This window comes from Quercus suber, unplaced genomic scaffold (genome assembly GCF_002906115.3).
Source record: "Quercus suber isolate HL8 unplaced genomic scaffold, Cork oak 2.0 scaffold_169, whole genome shotgun sequence".
Lineage (NCBI taxonomy): Eukaryota > Viridiplantae > Streptophyta > Magnoliopsida > Fagales > Fagaceae > Quercus > Quercus suber.
Window position 1 is genome coordinate 982,946 of NW_027069629.1, and position 20,690 is coordinate 1,003,635.

The 20,690-nt window shown below is 33.2% G+C and overlaps 1 protein-coding gene across 3 annotated transcripts; it reads right to left on the reverse strand.

Annotated features, from left to right (window-relative positions):
- Nucleotides 1–469: 469 nt before the first annotated feature.
- On the reverse strand, nt 470–12,220 carry LOC111999363 (uncharacterized). 3 transcript variants are annotated; one of them, XM_065777940.1, is made up of 11 exons: nt 12,080–12,220; nt 9,780–9,851; nt 9,518–9,672; nt 7,198–7,479; nt 6,440–6,569; nt 4,029–4,136; nt 3,848–3,950; nt 3,598–3,723; nt 2,648–2,841; nt 2,244–2,364; nt 470–1,012 (listed from the first exon to the last, which is right to left on the reverse strand). In XM_065777940.1, the coding sequence occupies exons 2-10, from the start codon at nt 9,830–9,832 to the stop codon at nt 2,268–2,270; spliced, it is 1,248 nt and encodes a 415-aa protein (XP_065634012.1). In that variant the 5' UTR covers nt 9,833–9,851; nt 12,080–12,220; the 3' UTR covers nt 470–1,012; nt 2,244–2,267. The 3 variants fall into 3 exon arrangements, with proteins under 3 accessions (XP_065634012.1, XP_023887259.1, XP_023887258.1); XM_024031491.2 differs by having other exon boundaries at nt 470–1,032; nt 7,192–7,479; XM_024031490.2 differs by having other exon boundaries at nt 7,192–7,479; nt 12,080–12,219.
- Nucleotides 12,221–20,690: the final 8,470 nt, after the last annotated feature.

Here is a 20,690-nt window from a genome sequence, read left to right on the forward strand (position 1 = left end):
GATGAACAATGTGAGATGCATTAACAGTTACATTTGCAGGCTATAATAGAAAGAAGATATTAAGCAGCTAACGGCAAAACCTGTATGAAGTGGAGTAGATTTACTTAATGAAAAATCAATATCAAAATATACTAAAAGAATGAAAAGGTCAATTTTCTCTTTTTGGTAAATTGTATCTAAGCTTTCCAAATTAAAACTAGTGCATTGTTGATGCTAATGTTAAGATGCTTGAGTTGAGTTATTGTACATTATCATTCTCATTTTCTATTGGAAAAGGTTTTTTTTTTTTTTTTTTGTTAAAGAAGATTTTATCACTTTTTTAGTTGATTAATTCTTGATCACATATCATTATTATCAATGATTTTATATAAAAAGTAACATTTCATGATTCTTAATCTTATATATGATAGGATCCAAAAAGCCCTTTCATCAACTAGAATCTTGACTTTAACAACCATGTAGTCAAAAGGGAACAAAAGAAGAGGCCTCATTTTACCAAATGAAAAATATTAGTTATGAATATTTCCCTAAGATCTATATCTCCCAAAAACTCTTTCCTTCCTAAAATTGGGTTGGAAACAACATTCAAAACTGTTCTTAAGAAATATCTAAAGCTTTCATGTGAAGTGTAACACAGTCATAAGTAAGAAGATTGGTTCCAGGATCAAAACTGCTACAAGATTTTCAGCTACACATGCAATACAACAAAGCTGACTGTCTATTTATATGCCACAGTTTGCTACAAGATTCTCAGCCCCTTGCCCTCTCACAATGACAAAAATCATCTTCCTTTGGTGGAGCTGTTTCCCCCAATACAGCTCTTGACAACCAGGAAAACCACTATTCCTTTTTTTCCCCCTTGATTTTGTCACATTTCTCATTCTGCTCTTATCCAAACTGCAACTTTTTCCGAGTCTCTTCCAGCACTAAAATCTGGTCTACATTCCGTACGGTACAATTTAAATTTCATTTCTCAATGTCCACTGCTTATCATACTATATTTCTGAATTATCTGAAAGATGAACATGGGATCTGTCAATAAAATAATAACCAATCATGACTATAATAATGCTTTAAACACCAGGCATGAATATGTGAATCTGAGAAGTAAAGCAATGCCATCACAAAAATGGAGCCGCCTGAAAATTGAACAAGTGATTCTTGTACAGAATTCCAGCAAGGATGGGGAGAAAAATGAAATCAAAACAAAACAAACGATAATTGAGTTCATTAGTAATGGCAATATCCAACACAACATTACATATTCAGATGATTGGGATAGCCAAGTGCACAGACTGTAATGTACTAAAATATTGCAAACCGAAGTGTATTCTCTCCAAACTGCATACTTCAGTTAATGAGCTAACCCAAACGCCATAAAAAACCAAACTGAGCCAACAAGGCTGAAGAACAAAAGAATAAAAACCTCCTAACTTCATACCTGGTGATAACGCAGCATCAGATTTAGATACTGTTGACTGAGAGTTTAAATTGTTACTTTTTGAAATCTCATTGTTTAATTTTACTTCTGAAACTATAGGATATAATTTGTTACTTTTTGAAATGGGCTTTTATTTGTTACACACCCTAATTATAGGGTTTAAAATGTAAACTTCCCAAAGGTTTGTTTGGGAGGGGAGGAGGACCCTACCTACAACCCCCAGAAGCCATCCATGAAAAGGGTGTACCTTACAAAGGTAGGAACAACCTCAACGCAATATGAATGTAGTGGGATTTGAACCCAAGCATTGAGCAAGTAGCTCAGTTGCAGGCTTATTCCATAAAAACAGAGGATCTCTGATTTACCATGAAGACAAGGAAATCGCCAGAAACAACATCCATCTCAAACCAGAACAGATGGAGCTGTCCAATTTATTCAATACCATGTTCTGATGTTCAGCAACCTACAGTTTTTTCTGTCAATTTGGAAGATGGCTTTATATATGTATAAGCATCTATTTTACTGCTCAAGTAAACTCAGTATAGAATACAATAAGGTACCATTCCATGATGGGTAAACTACACACATGCTCTTTTAAGTTATACCTGCCACTTGATACAATTGCTATATGTGTAAGTGCTAAATGGAACATATTTACATACATCTTTTTCTTGCACTGACATTTTCAATTTCAAAATTTAAGCTTTAGCTTCATCAATGAAATACGTGTTAAACATACAATTACACACCAGAATATAGGCACAACCATTAACAAATGTAGAATATAAAATTTAAAACTTACCCAACAATGTCCAAAAAGCTAAACTCAACTTGCTGTAGGAGGTCTTCGTTGCACCACCAAATCATCAGCAGAGTAATAATCAGCAATCAGCCGATACACGTATGATGGATTGTGCCCCCCTCTGTGAAGGAAGTAAAGAGTAATTTACTTGTAACAGTTACAGGATAAAAGAATTTGAAATATCGAGATTGGTACAAAAGTATTCAAAATTCTCAAAACCAGACTAAAAGCATACAAAAGTGAGCTAAAAGTTTGCACCCAGACAAGAACAAGGACAGTATAGCCAACATTCCATAATGGGGCACAGAAAAGGTTTTCTAAATGAGCTCCAGAATATATATAATTTTGGAACCCGGGTAAATCTTTTCTTTCTTGAAATTTACAAAAGATTTTGTTGAACTTACGTGTCAGTAATAAAAAGACTAACGAGCTTTGGTGGCACATAATCAAATGTTGGATTGACCACATGAAGAAGAGGGGAAGCAGTGCCAGTTCCAAAATCCATGCAATCTGAGAAATCTCCAAAATCCAGCAGCTCAGATGGGGATCTCAGCTCATTCAGTAAGACCTCAGGATTGTGTGGATACAGAGGGCACAACTGTAATGTAGATGAAACAGCACTTTGTGAAGGTACAACAGCAATAATTGGAACCAAAAAACAAAAAACAATAATTTCAAAATTTTATGAAATGAGATACAAAACTTAAACATTTCCACTTGCTAGTAATCAACATGCCAGGAACTAGAGCAAAACATGCATTTCAGTATTCACTATTCATTAACTCCATCAAAATAAATTTTAGCTAAAGTAATTACAAATTTTGGCTATTTCTATCGCATTACATAATAAATTCTTAGGCTACTTAGATTTCTAATTTTGTTTATTCACAACCCGCAAAATCTGATCCCTGCTTTGATCCAGAAATGCAAAACAAAGTTGAACAGCTTAGAATACTCTCTATGGACGTCAGAAATCCCAAATAAAATTGGTTACTTAAACTAATAGGCAACTAAAAATGAGTTGATTTGATTTATCCAAAAAAAAAAAAATAGGTGTTGATTTCGGAAGAATGAATCACTGATAACTTCACGCTTGCAGGTTGATTAGCAAAGTGCATATTAATCCGAAAGTGGAAATTTGGGTTAATTTCAAATAGTCATTCTTTTGGAATCATTAAGACTCTATGCAGCAAAGAATTTTAGTCATTTCGTAGATTAAGGCTGCTGTAAAGCAAAGAATTTTAGTCACTTCAAAGCATAAGAACTAAGAAGAGAGCAAGAAATTTAGAAATGTACCAGAAGAGACTTGGTTTACTTATCAATCATCAAAACCTCTATTATTGTACCAAATTACCTTGTGACTGCCAGCAAGTACAACAAAAGGGACAGCATGCCTTTGAGCTGCAAGTGCAACCATATTCAACCCAACAGGTGCTATAACCCCACCATTGGCCATGACAGCATGTGCTCCAACTATAACCTTTAGGAGTTACAACATTGAAGCCAAAAATCAGTCCACGAAATGCTGTTCCAATTGAGGAAAAAAACAAATAGAAGGAAAAAAACAAATAGAAGGAAAAATAAGCTTAAGGCCATCAATTTACCATGTTCACACGGGAAATCATGGCAAAAACTGCAGAATCAGTAATTAGTGTAGTTTGTAAACCTCTTGTGACCAAATCTTTTGCAAGAAGATGTCCCTGATACCTAATTTTATAATAAATGTCATTAGAGAGAGGAAATCAAAATTACACCACCTAAAAAATAGTATGCAGTTGCACAAACCTTGGAGCACCCTCTGCTACAAACACCCGAAATGATCTCTTTTTCTCCTTTGCGGCGCAAAGAAATTCCAATACTGTTCTTGAACTTCCTAAAGTTAATATTACCTCACTGAAAAAAAAAAAATATATATATATATATATATATGCAATTAGAAGAGTTAATATTACCTCACTGAAAAAAAAAAAAATATATATATATATATATATGCAATTAGAAGTGTTTCAGAGATAAGAAAAAAAGGTTCTAGAAATAAAAACCACAGAAAATTATACATCACACAAGCTGATGTGCATAAGACTATATTTTCAGATTGATGAACAACAATAAAAAGACATAACTACATGGAGCTGTATAAGTACTTTACAAGTATTTCTGGAATAACAAGTAAAGGGCGAATATAAATAATGATAAGAAATTATCAAATGGCAAGTTAGCCCAGATAAGACAAATAATTCCCAACCTAGGTGCCCTAATTGACCTACATAAGGAGACAAACCAACTCTTCATCTGTGCAAAGGTTATCTGGAAAAAGATTAACCTTGAATCAGTGGATTGACATTATCTAATCCACAGATTGCAGGCACTCTCCCATTTTCCCTAATTGGACAACACCTAAATACCTCTCACCTTTATCATATTAATGCCTGCCCTAGATCATGTAAGCAGCAACCGTTTTCAAAAATTACAAAAAATGGCATAAGGGAGTTGTTGAACCTAGGTAAAGTACATTAATAATGCTACTAATGCCAAGCTGCAAACCACATATGAATTTCTTTTTTTAACATTTTACTTGACATTTCTTAGCCTAATAGACAGAAACATATCACAAGATGCAACATTTGTGTGTGAGTGTGTGTGTGGGGGGGTAAATCTCAAGACATATTGAATATTAATCCACAAACAGCTCCTGCACTCCCTGCATGAATCAGTCACTTAAATACAAATTATGCATCACGCAAGCAACTATGTGGTCCAGGGAATGACAGTAATTCACTATTCTCATCAGAAAAACCGTTACGATGTTCAAGGGATTACAACTTTTTCATATAAGAAATGGTAAGCTGTTCTGAATCATCTTATAAAAGTCACATGCAGCACTATAGAGAGGAGACAACTCAATGCAAAGGGATGATCATATGCAGAAGAGCTTTGTTCATCCTGACAAATGTGTGATATGGCCAAATATCACTGTTTAAATTTTTATTAAGTGGATCAGCTTGGCATGCCACATGCCATCCAATTAAACAAAAACCTATGTTGGTTCTCGAAAGGTGGACATAATGCCTGTGACTTAAGTTAACACCAAGATCAAGGGTTTTTTTTTTTTTAAGTAAGAAAATTATGTATTAAAAAGAAATACTGGACAAACCCTAGTACACGGGGAGTATACAAGAGCCCCACCAAAAAAATAACATCTCAAATTACAGAGACCTAAAAAATTAGTAAAAGAACAAACATGATTTGAATATCCCTTAGCCATCCTAATAAATATCTCAGAAAAAGTCTAAATTGAAGCAATGCTGAACACTAAAATGAATTCAATTAATTTTCAACATTAGTGCTTTTATTGCAAGTTCAAATTTAAAGGAAAATATGGATTCCCTATCAAATCCACAGTTTCAGCCATGTCAGACTGCATATTATGTGGAATTCAGCTTCTAGTCTACAGCATTCCATATTCCATTTCAACAAAAAAAATAAGATAAATAGAATAAAAACAATTCTTTTCACAATATAAATCATAGCAATACAGGAAGATTTTCGGCAAACAAATGAATCATTTCATGCATAACAACCTCAACCATAACTCTTCAAATATAAACAAATAAATAAATAAAATATATATAAAATAATAAATAAATAAAAACACATAAACAGTTATTCTCAAAGAAATTTGATTTTGAATACTCTTGTCTTTGTTAACATTTCATCCCTAACACCAAGTTTTCTTATAATGCCACCTCTAAATCTTCAGCTCTTTCACCTCAATATAAGTCATAGAAACTTTACAAGCCATATCCTAGGACCACAAACAAAACATATAAGCCACCACAGACTGTTGAAAATTACAATAAAATCAACCATCAAAGAAATTTGAGGGTGCTTACAAATTTTATAAGCACAAAAAAGTAATTTGCAGGTACTGTCAGCTCTTTTTTTATTTTTTTTATAGATAACACATTGTCAGCTCAAAATTATATAGATCAATTCAAACAATTTTCAGACCACCCACATAATTATTTGCTTATGTATGATTACATGATGCCAAAGCAAAAAATAGTATGTTCTTTTTAATTAGTTTACACCTTACCTTCCACCATTTTCTTAAGGGGAGAGAAGGTGTGGCCCAAAAATAAAAGCTCTTTTCTAGAGGCAAATTAAAGTTAATATTACTAGTTAAAAATAATTACTTTTGATGAATGTGCTCTACTGCTTGCTCGGCAATCAATTCATGGCAAGTGGTAATATCTTGAATGAGTTCATTTAACGCTTCAATGACATCATGTTTCAGCTTCCGACTTCTGGAACTTTTATCAGCAGCTGCCAAGGAAAATAATTTATCAACCTCAAAAACTCATCCATTTGCAATTTATTATGCAAACAATCACATTCAATAACAATTATATTATTTTAGTTAATTAGATAGAATGATGTTTGTTTATGAACTTACCAAACTTAGATTTACAAACAGTGTAATGTTAAAAATTATATACAAAATGGACTATTTATATTATCACTAAATTACAAATAATAATTTGATATCTAATGAACTTATTTACTAACTTACACAAACTATATAATATTAAATAAGCATATAAACATATAAGTTATATATACTCAAATCGAGCCTTATACTCACAAGTTTTTTCACAAACACAATTTTATGTTCAAGCTTGGCTCATTTAATTGTCGAGCCTAAACTTGTGCTTAAGCTTGGCCCATTTGCTAAAAAAACTAACATGAACAAGCTTGTTCTAAAGCCAATCCTGAATTGTTCGTAAATAGCTTAGTTCATTTTCAACCATATTCTCGATTGACTAAACAGAAATATAATATGTGAGGATAGAAGCATTTAAAGACAAGCATAACTGAAGAAAAATAACAATAATAACAACACTACTACAACAACAACGATGAATACAAATAAAATTATGGAGCTCACACTTGCTTTTTCCTTCAGAATCACCCCCAGATGAAGAAGTGTGAGGAACAGCACCCGAGTCAGGCACATCCTCAAGAAGAGTTTGCAAGGAAGGTGGACGCAATGTGCTTCTTGCAGCCGCAGCAACAACAGCAGCTGATAGAACTGGATGATTATCCCGCTCAGCATCATCTTCATCATCACTAACACTTGATAAACCCAAACCAGCAATGGCAGCCGTTGCAAGAGACAGATCCTCCTCCCTAATAATGTGCAAAACGCGCCTCACAATATTACCGACAGCAAGCTCTTCAATTAAGAAAACAACTATAAGTCTTACTTTTCCATATAAGTAAACCTAAAAATTACAAGTCATCCTTCATGATAACCATCATAGTAATGTGATTAGAAAATATCCATCATCAATATTGAAGAATCAAGCAAAGATATTCGGCCCATATAAAGTATAAACATGCCCTTTTATATACATGCTGGAGTTCATAATCTGAGAAAAAGGGAAAAAAATACAAAACTAAATATAAATTCAGAGAAATATATAACTTTTTCCTGGAGAGAGAGAGTAGATAGACAGATAGAGGCCATAGTTCTCTTGTAACAGGCACAGAAAAAGGTTGTGTAACATTCTTGCACATACAACAGCGATCAATAAAATACCTTTTTTTGATTCAGCATTAGAGAAAATGCCTAGCATCAGAGCTCACTCTATACATTCTGTAAATTTGATGTTGTACTTGACAACATAATAGCCTAACAGATGCCAAGAAATGAAAGGAACAGAGAAAATAGCTTATGTGCACATGCATTAAGAATCAATGTAGAGATCATTGATATTTTCCAAGCGAACAACAGTGTCTATTTATTTTTATACAGGGAACAATCCTCTGGGTCATATCCAAGAAGATTCAACTTGAGATCTCAGACAACAAGTTTCTCAGAGCAACACAATATGAACCCTTTGTATCAAATAAACAAAAATAAAGAAGGAAGGGATTGATACAAGAGTTACAGCTTCAAGGGCTCAGGACTCCAAATAATTACTTCAAGGGCAATTAGCCTCCAAATAAGAACTCTAGAATATCACTCAGTGGTGAAAAGCCATATGATCTATCTTTATATAGGACTCAAAACCTAATTCACATAAAGACCCTAAACCAATAAGGAAATAAAAATAAAAATAAGGCTCCTAGCATATTCTAGACTGTTGGCCCAAACTAAATAATAAAATTACAACCATAAAATAAATAATAATAAAGAATATAGTGGCAGCAGTAATTACAGAATCATATGTTCCTTCCATCACAACAAAAAATGAAGGACTTGTACCTTTTCATAACTCATGCATCTACAAATCAATAGGTAGCTAGCATGCAAATTACTAACACAGCTTCACAATCTAATTCAACAAAATACTCATCCTCTTGGGTGAGCAATGTGAAGAGCAGTGTTTATTTTGCATATTTCTCTTAACGGAAAACATTGTGACACATGATTCATTAAATTTTTGCAAACATGCTTGATTGAGGGTGGACTAAGAAAAATTAGGCTTTGACTGATTTCAGAAGGCATCCATGATTACAACTACAATTAACTAAAATTTAGCTATCACATACATGTTTACAACTACAAAACAAACACACACAAAAAATAAAATAAAATAATCTACGATAATTCAATAGTTGGAGGATGGGATTTGAATCTTGGACATCTCCATTGGGAACACTAGGAGAAGCTAGTTGAGCTATACAAGGTTCTTGGCTAAGAAGAAAATCAATATATTACTTCCATCAAAAAAAAATTAATTTGCCTTTCTGAAGCATCCACTACAAGTCCTCACATCCATGCAACTACCCCCCCCCCCCCAACCCCCAAATAAATAAATAAAAGGAACCTCACTTGTAATGCTTGTGATAAAAAAATTTGTACAAATACTAAGCCCATACACTGCTATAAAATCGTCTAGTAGACCACGAGTTCAAATTACCAATTCCTTTTAAAGTTGCTTCAGTCATGAAACTTAAGAACTACAGGCCTATGATAAGAATAAGAAAATAAAATTCTAATACAACTTTAGTTATATATAGATATTCACCAAACATGATGCTTTGGCTTCTCTTTTGGCTTATTTACTTATTTACAATTTTCCAAAGCCTCAATTTTTTCTAGGTACAACTATACTTTTGCCAAGCTTTTTTTTTTTTTTAAAGCAAAATAAGCAATAGAAACTACCCTAATACCAAACCAAGCTAAAACAATCCCCTCAAGAACACATACTACTGAAAATTTTCTAGTCAGGACTCATGATTAGCAATTTAATTCATACACATACCAACAGGATTTGCAGCAATCAGCTGCTCCCCAACTGCCCTAACACCATCAATCAAAGCTCCAGCCTGGTTTGTGTAGGGCACTCGCGTCTGTGAAATTACCGACCGAAGCAATTCAGCCGTCTGCCTTGATGTGGCCTGCGAGCCCTCAATTTTACTGCCACCCAAAATATATCAAAACATAAACACACAAACATATACTCTTAATCACAGCCTTCATATACCATATGTGCAGCTATACAAAACAGTGCTGAAAAATGTTACCGCTTTCTAAGCTTGTTAATGAAATCATTCACAAGGACCTGCACGTCCGGCATGATTGTCACCAAATTTCACCTAAATAACATTGGACACATATGATCACAGTCAAAATTCTTCAGCTTTTTAAACTAATACATAGCAGAACAAAGCACATAACATAAAAATATCAAAAATTTCATTTCCTTTCGAATTTCCTCAGTTTTCTAAGGAACCAAACAGAGACTACAAATTTGCCACTACCAAATTATCCAACAACATAAAATTATGCACGTCAGGCACGATTGTCATGAAATTTCACCTAAAAAAACATTGCACACATATAATCACAGTCAAAATTTTAATTTTAAGAAACTAAAATTTCACAGATTCCTCAGCTTTTTAAACTAATACATAGCAGAACAAAGCATATAACATAAAAATATCAAAACTTTCATTTCCTTTCGAGTTTCCTTAGTTTTCTAAGCAACCAAACAGAGATTACAAATTTGCCACTACCAAATTATCCAACAACATAAAAATCATGCACATCCGGCATGATTGTCACCAAATTTCACCCAAAAACCGCTGTGCGCACATATAACAATCACAGTCGAAATTTTAACTTTAAAGAAACTCAAATTTGACAAATTACGCAGCTTTTTAAACTAATACATAGCAGAACAAAGCATATATAACATAAAAAGATCAAAATTTTCATTTCCTTTCGAATTCCCTCAGCTTTCTAAGCAACCAAACAGAGACTGAAAATTTGCCACTACCAAATTATCCAAAAACATAAAAATCATGCACGCCAGGCATTATGCTCACCAAATTTCACCTAAAAAACATTGCAAATATAATCACAGTCAAAATTCAATTTAAAGAAACAAAAATTTCACAGATTCCTCAGCTTTTTAAACTAATAAATAGCAGACCAACGCACATAACATAAAAATATCAAAATTCCTCTCAAATTTCCTCAGCTTTCTAAGCAACCAAACAGAGACAAAAAATTTGCCACTAATACAATTTCTCCAGCACTCCACTGTTTGGCTACTCGGAAAATGCAAGGAAAAAAAAACTTCCACTCCTGATATTTTAATTTTGAAGAAACTAAAATTTCATAGATTCCTCAGCTTTTTAAACTAATACATAGCAGAACAGAGCACATAGCATAAAAATATCAAAACTTTATTTCCTTTCAAATTTCCTCAGTTTTCTAATCACAGTCAAAATTCAATTTAAAGAAACAAAAATTTCACAGATTCCTCAGCCTTTTAAACTAATAAATAGCAGACCAAAGCACATAACATAAAAATATCAAAATTCCTCTCAAATTTCCTCAGCTTTCTAAGCAACCAAACAGAGACAAAAAATTTGCCACTAATACCATTTCTCCAGCACTCCACTGTTTGGCTACTCGGAAAATGCAAGGAAAAAAAAAACTTCCACTCCTGATATTTTAATTTTGAAGAAACTAAAATTTCATAGATTCCTCAGCTTTTTAAACTAATACATAGCAGAACAGAGCACATAGCATAAAAATATCAAAACTTTATTTCCTTTCGAATTTCCTCAGTTTTCTAAGCAACCAAACAGAGACTAAAAATATGCCACTACCAAATTATCCAACAAACATAAAAATCATGCACGTCCACCATGATTCTCACCAAATTTCACCCAAAAAACGATGCACACATATAATCACAGTCAAAACTAATTTCACAGATTCCTCGTCCTTTTAACTAATACATAGCAGAACAAAACATATAACATTAAAAATAAATAATAAATAAATAAATAAGATCAAAACTTTCATTTCCTTTCGAATTTCCTCAGCTTTCTAAGCAACCAAACAGAGACTAAAAATTTGCCACTAGTAGTAATACCATTTCTCCAGCACTCCACTGTTTGGCTACTCAGAAAAATGCAAGAAAAACCAAAAAAATAAAAATAAAAATCACTCCTGAATACGTGAAACACATAGACAAAAATTGGAGTCTAATACAAAAATAAATAAATAAATTATAATTATTAAGTTTATTTCAGCTCATTGAATTTCCATGAAACAAAAAATAATAATAGTTAAAGGAATATGAAGATATTAACAATAAGAGCAAAATTCGTTGAGTTTTCTTTATTGTTTCAATCATTTTTTTTTTCTAAGTAACCAAACACAGAACAAAGAATATAAGGAAATGGAAATATATATAAAATGATGCTATCAATCTGAGAAGGGAATCGTGAAACAGTAAAAAGGAAGAGTAGATTGGAATTTTACTGAGAAAGATTAAAAATAAAAAGGTTTATGAATATTTGCTTACAGCTGAGATCGAAGACGCATATGAGTGCAAAGTGCGAGAGGGGTTTTTGCGTTTTGGTGATGAGAGAGAGAGAGAGAGAGAGAGAGAGAGTTTGGGTTTTCACTTTCAGAGCTTCGATGCTCACAGCTCACCTGTGTGTTAGAATACGCAACCTCTTTTGGTTTTGGGTTTTGTGGGTTGGGTTCTTGACCCGGATCCGAACTTGGCTCTGTTTTTTAGTTTTAGACGAAAGACCACTTTTAGTTCTTACATTTTTAAGCGATTCCCATTTTAGTTCCTACATTTTATTTTTATCGCTTTTAGTTCTTATCCTAAAAAATGCTTCTCATTTTGATCCCTATCGTTACATTAAAAACGAAAAAAACTGACGTGGCAAATGACAGGAATAAATAATAGTAAATTAATGTCCATATGGCCTAAATTAATAATAAAAAATATTTTTTGGCATTAAAAAATGCCACGTCATCATCTAAAGTAAAAAAATTAATTATTAATTTTAACTAAATAAAAAAATTAAAAATAGAATTAAAAACTAAAAATTACATGAATTGAGATCTAAGTGTGTCTTGAACAATAACACAAACCCAAATCTAAGAACACAAACCCAAAAATTAAAAATCTCAAAATCACAATTTTCTCAAACCCAGCAATATCATCAAATCCTAAAGCCTCATAGTATCAAATCAATCCAAAAATACAACACAACCAATCCAAACAAAAAAAATCTCAAACTCAGAACAACTCATCAACCACCACGTCTGAAGCAAGCCATGAACCCAGGGACAATCACAGTGACCAAACCCACCAATAAATCACAAACCAAACCACAAAGCAAGCCACACACCAAACCTAGATAGGAACCACCAACCACTGCCACCCTAACCCGAATTGGAACCACAACCCAACAAAAATTTACCCATGAAACCCACAAATTTAAAACAAACACCATGGCCCACTCCCAACAAACACAATCAACAAACCCCCCCCCCCCTCCCAAAATCCAAGACCAGCGACAAAAAGCAGAGAGAAAGAGAACTCAATGCCGCTGTGCTGCCACCTTGGACCTGATCTAATCGGGCTAATGGGTTCACGATGGGCCGATGGTTTTTAGGTGGATGGGCTATGCAATTTTCAAGTGAATGTGCTCTCTCACGTTTGACCGATGAGAGTTGTAGTGGAACGAGCTTTTCGTCGGAGAAGAGCTCGTCGATGGGGAGCATGGGCATCGGATTTGGGTTTGCTTGAGGTGGGTTTGTTGGGTTTCTTTTTAAATGAGATGGGTTGTTCTGAATTTGGGATTTTTTTGTTTGGATTGGTTGTATTGTATTTTTGGATTAATTTGATACCATGAGGCTTTAGGATTTGATGATATTGTTGGGTTTAAGAAAATGGTGATTTTGAGATTTTTAATTTTTTGGTTTGTGTTCTTAGATCTGAGTTTGTGTTCTTATTCAAGACATACTAAAATCTCAATTCATGCAATTTTTAGTTTTTAATTTAGTTTTTATTTTTTTTTATTTAGTTAAAATTAATAAATTAATTTTTTTTAATTTAGATGCTGACGTGGTATTTTTTATTGCTAAAAAACATTTTTTATTTTTAATTTAGACTATGTGGACATTAATTTACTATTATTTATTCCTACCGTCTGTCACGTCAGCTTTCTCCATTTCTAATGTAATGGCAGGGACCAAAACGAGAAGCGTTTTTCAGGATATGGACTAAAAGCGGTAAAAATAAAATGTAGGGACTAAAATGATGCGTTTTGCATTTGTGTTTTTCTCTTCTTCTTTTTTTTTTTCTTTGCTGCTGCACGCGTTTCAGGGGGGACAAAGTTATTGTTTATTACTATTCACACACTGTTTATGTACTGTTCACAGGACCACAACTACTTTATTAAAAAAAAATATATTAAAAATAGGTCCCACAACACCATTCACTCATTTAAAAATTATTTTGTTACAGTATTTTCAGTTTTCAGTTTTCAGTAAAATAAGTTGTATCCAAACAGATCCTAAAAATGGTAAATTGAAAATTACAGAATGCCATGTTAGGTACACAATTTTAAACACATGTTTTCAGTTTTTAAATAATATTACACGTATTTCTACACACCTTTTCACTCACGCGTATTTCTAAAAAAATTGAAAACTATTGTTTAAACACACGTACCAAATGGGCCCTTAATTTAAGGGTGTTTAAATTTTATACTCTAAAATTTCAGAATTTGAATTTTATCCTGTGAAGTTTGGGGTGTTTAAATTTGACACCCTGAAATTTTAGAACTTAGATTTTATACCATAAAGTTTAGAAATGTTTGGATTTTACATCTCAAATTCTGAAATTTTAAGATGTAAAATTCAAACACTCCCAAACTTTAGAGAGTAGAATCCAAACATCTCTAAAATTTAGGGGGTAAAATCAAAATTTTGAAATGTCATGGTGTAAAATCCGAACACCCCCAAACTTTAGGGAGTAAAATCCAAACACTTTTAAAATTTATGAGGTAAAATCCAAATTCTAAAATGTTATGGTGTAAAATTCAAGTACCCTCAAACTTCAAGGGGTAAACTCCAAATTCTGAAATTTCATGTTGTAAAATCCAAACACCCTTCAACATTAGCGGTGTAATTTACAATTTACCCTTTTAAAAATTATATAAATATAATAAAATAAAATTTTGGAGTTTTTTTATTCATGTCCTCCACCGCTGCATGGTGAATACTCGGACGAATACATTTTAATGGATTTTGGTCCAAATCCGCAAATACATTTTATTGGATCGGCCCGAATCCAAATCTTTTTATTCTTTATGTTATCCAAAATAAATGGATTAGGTTCCAATCCAAATCTTTATCCTGTCAAACTATCCTAATAAGGGGCCTAACACATTTTATTAGATTTGGCCCAAATTCAAGTATTTTTTTTCTTTAAATTATCTGTGTTCTGATTTTTTTTTTTCTTTTTTTTGAGAAAAAGGTAAGATCATATAATAGAGAAAATTAAGAAACATCGTTTTGGAGTACACACTCCAAATCAGAGGATAGTTCTTCTACCCAAACATTAAACTCTACAAATGAAACTGCTCTTCTGGCGAGGGCATGAGCTAACTGATTCCCTCCTCAGCGCACATGGATAAACTTGCAAGCTTGAAACTGACTGGCCTGACAACACACTCCTCGATGACATTCCCATACAAGGTATTGCAACAAACCGAAGAATTCAACGCCGAAACCACCCGCAGACAATCACCTTCCACTAACACCTTAGAAAGACACAGCTCTTGCACAAAAAGAACAGCCCTACGCACTGCCATGGCTTCAGCCATCTCCACTGACAGAGGAAGAGGGATCCGTTGTGATAACGCAGCAATTATCGCACCAACCGAATCCCGTACTGCCACTCGAATACCTGCACACCCCAGATTCCCAAATAGAGCAGCATCGAAATTTACCTTGTAAAAACCATCTGGAGGTCGAGACCAGCGCACAGGAGCAGCAGTACCACGCGTTACAACTTCAGACTTTCCTACTTCAAAGAATTCACGTACTAGGCCAATTGCTCTCTCTCCAACTTCATTCAGCGGCCAAGCAGGTTGATTTTCTCTCAACCTATTTCGCCTCTGCCATAAACACCAAGAAATTGTTGAAAACAGAGCCATCTGAAACTCTGAAGCGCTGCACATAACCTCCTCTAACAGCTCGATAAAGCTCCTATATTGTTTTCTGTAAAACCTGGAAAAATAAAAATTAGACTTCCATACTGCCTGAGCATGATCACATAACCACAAACAATGGATTAATGACTCCGATGGCTCATCACACATTGAACATGCAGCTTCAACAGGGACATGTCAGTGTCGGAGAATCACTTTTGTAGGAAGAGAATCACGCACAGCTTGCCAAATAAAATGACGGACTTTATTCGGTGTCTTGATCTTCCAAATCCCCTTCCAAACCTTGCTCTGCCCTTCCAAAGAAGAAGTACCTGGACTTAATCTTCTTGCATTTATCTCCAACATTCGGTAGGCGCTCTGCACACTATAATCCCCAGTAGGAGTTAAGGGCCAAATCAACAAATCCTCAACCCACCCTTCACTCACCGGGATCCTCTTTATCAACTCAGCCTCCCATGGCAAAAAAACCTCATCCACTAAACCCGGATCCCAAACTCTTCTACCAGCCATGAACAAGTCTTTCACATAGAGAATATCAGTATTTGTCTGTGGAGAAATCACCCTACTGCTTGACAAGTCCGGCAACCAATTATGCTCCCAAATTCTGATAGATTCCCCATCTCCCACTCTCCAAATAGCCCCTTTTGTGATGACATCCCTAGACTGTAAAATACTCCTCCAAGCAAAAGAACATCGCGGATGAACCGGAGCTTCTAATATGCTACCATTAGGGAAATATTTCGCACTAAAGACCTTATAAAGTAAAGAGTCTTTATGATGTAATAAGCGCCATACTTGTTTTGCAAGAAGAGCATTATTAAAATTTTGAATGTCCCTAAAACCCATGCCTCCCACTGACTTAGACGAACAAAGAGTACTCCACTTAACCCAATAAATCTTTTTTTATTCCCCTTGCCCCCACCAAAACTTTCGGATCATTGCTTCAATATCTTTACATAAACCCACCGGCAACTTAAACACACTCATCGAATAGGTAGGTATAGATTGTGCCACCGCTTTTATCATAACTTCCTTTCCCGCCTGCGACAAGAGTTTCTCTTTCCATCCTTGCATTTTTGCCCAAATCCGTTCTTTAATATGAGTAAAGCATGCTTTTTTCTCTTTACCAACAAAAGAGGGCAGCCCCAAGTACTTCTCAAAATGCTGAATAGCAGGAACACGCAGAGACAGTTTTATCTCCTCCATGGTTTGGGCATCCGTATTCTTGCTAAAAAATAAAGTAGTTTTGTTCCTATTTATCATTTGTCCCGAAGCTTCTTCATAAAAACCCAATAATTCTTGGATCTTTTCACACTCTAATAATGAAGCTCTGCAAAACAAAAGACAATCATCTACAAAGAAAAGATGGGTGAGTTTTGGGCCAGTCCTACAAATAGAGAAACCATGAATTTCCCCTTTCAATGCTGCTTCTTTCAGTATTGCATTTAAGCCTTCAGCACAGAAAAGAAATAAATAAGGCGAAAGGGGATCCCCTTGTCTTAAACCCCTTGAAGGCCTAAACAAACCCTTCGGCTCACCATTGACCAAAATAGAGTAAGATACAGTTGTAATACACTCCATTAACAAAGCCACCCAATCTTCCTGAAAACCCAATTTGAGAAGAATTTGTTCGAGAAAAGACCACTCCACCCTATCATAAGCTTTGCTCATATCCAGCTTAAGAGCCATGTAGCCCTGCTTTCCTGTACAATTATTCTTCATATGGTGCAAAGATTCAAAAGCAATCAAAATATTATCTGTGATTAGCCTATTAGCAATGAAGGCACTCTGAGTTTCAGATACAATAGAATCCAGCAATGGTTTGAGGCGATTAGCAATAACCTTACTAACAATCTTATATATCACATTACAAAGGCTAATAGGCCTAAAATCAGACACCCTCTCAGGATTTTGGACTTTTGGAATAAGAGTAATAAAAGTATGATTAATGATTTCAGGATGGATCTAGAATTTAAGCACGATAGAACAGCTTGAGAGATATCCATACCTACATCAGTCCAATAAGTCTGGTAAAATAATTGCAACAATTCAAAAGCTGGATGAATTTATTTGAAAATAAAAAAAACTTTAACAATTCAAGTAATTGATATGTGTATATTATAAATTGTTTTACTGTTTTTGTATATAAAAAAAAACTATATCTGATATTATTTTTCCCTTGGATTGAAGTCCACAATTTTTGCGAATACCTTTCTTTTTATTTTTTATTTTTTATTTTTTTTATGTGTGCTAATAATTTATTATTATCATTGTTGTTGTTGTTGTTTGATAAGTTACATACAATCAATATTTATGTGGAAGGATAATAGAAACAATTTGAGATAAACCTACTAACATAGACGTTTATTTAGAAAATAAACCAAGTTTAATGCTTACATGCTAGCCTGTTGGGCTTCTCTTTTTTCAACTTGAGGCCCGTAAACCATCTCTTCCATCCCAATGGGTCTTTTGTAAGAAAGATGATGGGCTAGTTCTTGTTGTCTTTGCCCTCTTTGAAACTTGGATTTGTCCCAAATCCAAGTCTTTATTAAGCACCTAATAAATGCGACAATCCCAAAAGTTGGATTTATTTATTTGAAAATAAAAACTTTACCAATTAAAGTAATTGACGTGCTTATATTATAAATTATTTATACTAAAAAAAACTATATGTAATATTTTTGTTTCCCTTGGATTGAAGTCCACAATGTTTGCTAATCCTCAATCTGTGCTAATAATTGTTTTTATTATAACTGATAAGTTATACACAATCACCTATTTTTGTGGAAGGTTAATAGACTTGTAAATAAACTTTTTTGAACAATTTGAGATAAACTTATAAACATACATTTTTATGTTTGTTTGTTTGTTAAGCAAATACACCAAGTTTAAGTCCAAATTGAGTTTGACTATTAAATAAGTCGAATACAAATATAACTTTTTTATTTATGAACACTGATCATCTAGTCCATCTTCTCTTCTTTTTTTTTCCTTTTTTTTAATAGAGTTTACTTGAAAGGCACAATATTGAGGTATCTATTTTTGGAAATGAAATTGAACCAACCATTTGTTTTCATTAATAATCTAACTCTTTATGTTTAATCATTTCATGGAATACTAACTTTAAATAATTTAGGGAACGTTTGGTACACTGAATGTAGATTACATTAGGAATAGTAATCTTTATTACTGGGAATAGAATACATTATAATGGAATAACTATTACTATTCATAAATTTGATTATTACATATAGAAAGCTTGTAAAAGATAATGAATAAGGAAACTTTATATTTTTTGAAATATATTAATTTTAAAACCTATTATATGCACTAAGGAATAGCTATTATATTCATTTTAAAGAGGAATAGCTATTCTTCAATTTAACAAATAGTTATTCCAAGGTAATAACTAATCCATGTAATAAAGATGCAACCAAATGACTGAATTGAAATTACACACGAATAACTATTTCATTATAAGAGTTATTATAGCGTACTAAACATACTCTTAACTCAAAAGGGTTGGCTTAATGGTTCTTAAGGGCTCATGATATCCATGAGATCCTAATTCAAAACCTCTCCCCAACACCTTGGGCCACTCTATTGAGATTTCTCTTTGTAATAACTTGGTATGTGCGGAGTAATAAGATTGCATACACTCAGGGAATGGTCAAAAAGAAGTCTAGATATCCTCGTTTGTAAATAATAATTAAAAAAAAAAAAAACACTCTAAATCTTTTATAAAAAGATGCAAGAATTTCATTATTTTAGGGCAAATAAAAAAGGAAAAAGATGAAAATTTCATGAAACTTTGTGACAAAGATGAAAATGAAAATTTTAAAGTTAAAATGTCAAAAAAAAAAAAAAGCCTAATTACAACTTACCTACTTGTTATTTGGCCGAAATTTAAGTTGTTTACCCGTAGTTTAAAATTTGGTACTTTACCCGCCTGAGGTTAGTTTAGTTAGAGTTTCGTTACCCACCTTTATTAGAAATTGAGCTAAATATGTATTTTCTCTCTCTTTTATGTCTTTCATCTCAAAACATAAAAAAAATATAAAAGAATAAGACAAAACAAGATCAAAAAGCGAGGGTTTGTAAAAATTATGGATAAACAATACTACTACCATAGAAGCTTCTGACAAGAATCATCTTCAATAAAAACAAATTTCTTCATCCATTTCTAAGCAACCAATGAAACCGTACATCTAAAGCTTAAATCAAACCAAAAAATACCCACAAAAAAAAAAAAAAAAAAAAATTCAAGCTTCTGTGGATATTCTCCATCAAGGCATCAACTTGCAGCAACACTTTTCAATCACATCTTGTAACACCTAGTTTAATTTGTTTTGCATTATTTTTGTATGATTGCTAACTCAACCACCATAAAATATTGTGAAGAATCTTGAAACGAACATGCAAGATTTAAAAACAAACACATTGATAATTCTCGCTAATTAACACTACCTAAGACCTCCAACACCGCCAGTCATTCACCACCACCGCCAAACATCTTCTTTAATTCATAATCAAACCAAATTATGAATTTTTTTTTTTGGGTATTTTTTGGTTTGATTTAATATATATAATTTTCTACTGCCTGTGCTAAATATATATAATCAAACCAAATTATAAATTTTACCCAACTCTCACTTTTTGATATTATTTTCTTTTATTCTTATTTTTGTTGGGTATTTTTGAGCTTAATTTAAAAATGAGACTAAATATATAAATATATATATATATATTTTAGCCCCAATTTTAATAGTGGTGGATAATGAAACCCTAATGAACTAGCCTAAAGTAGGAAAAAGTGCCAAATTTTAAATTATAAGTAAATAAATGTAAACACTAATTAGACCTAAAAAATTAAAAAAAAACCCAAATTTTGACCTCGAGAATAAAACTATTTTTTTCCCTTAAAACTTTCGCGGG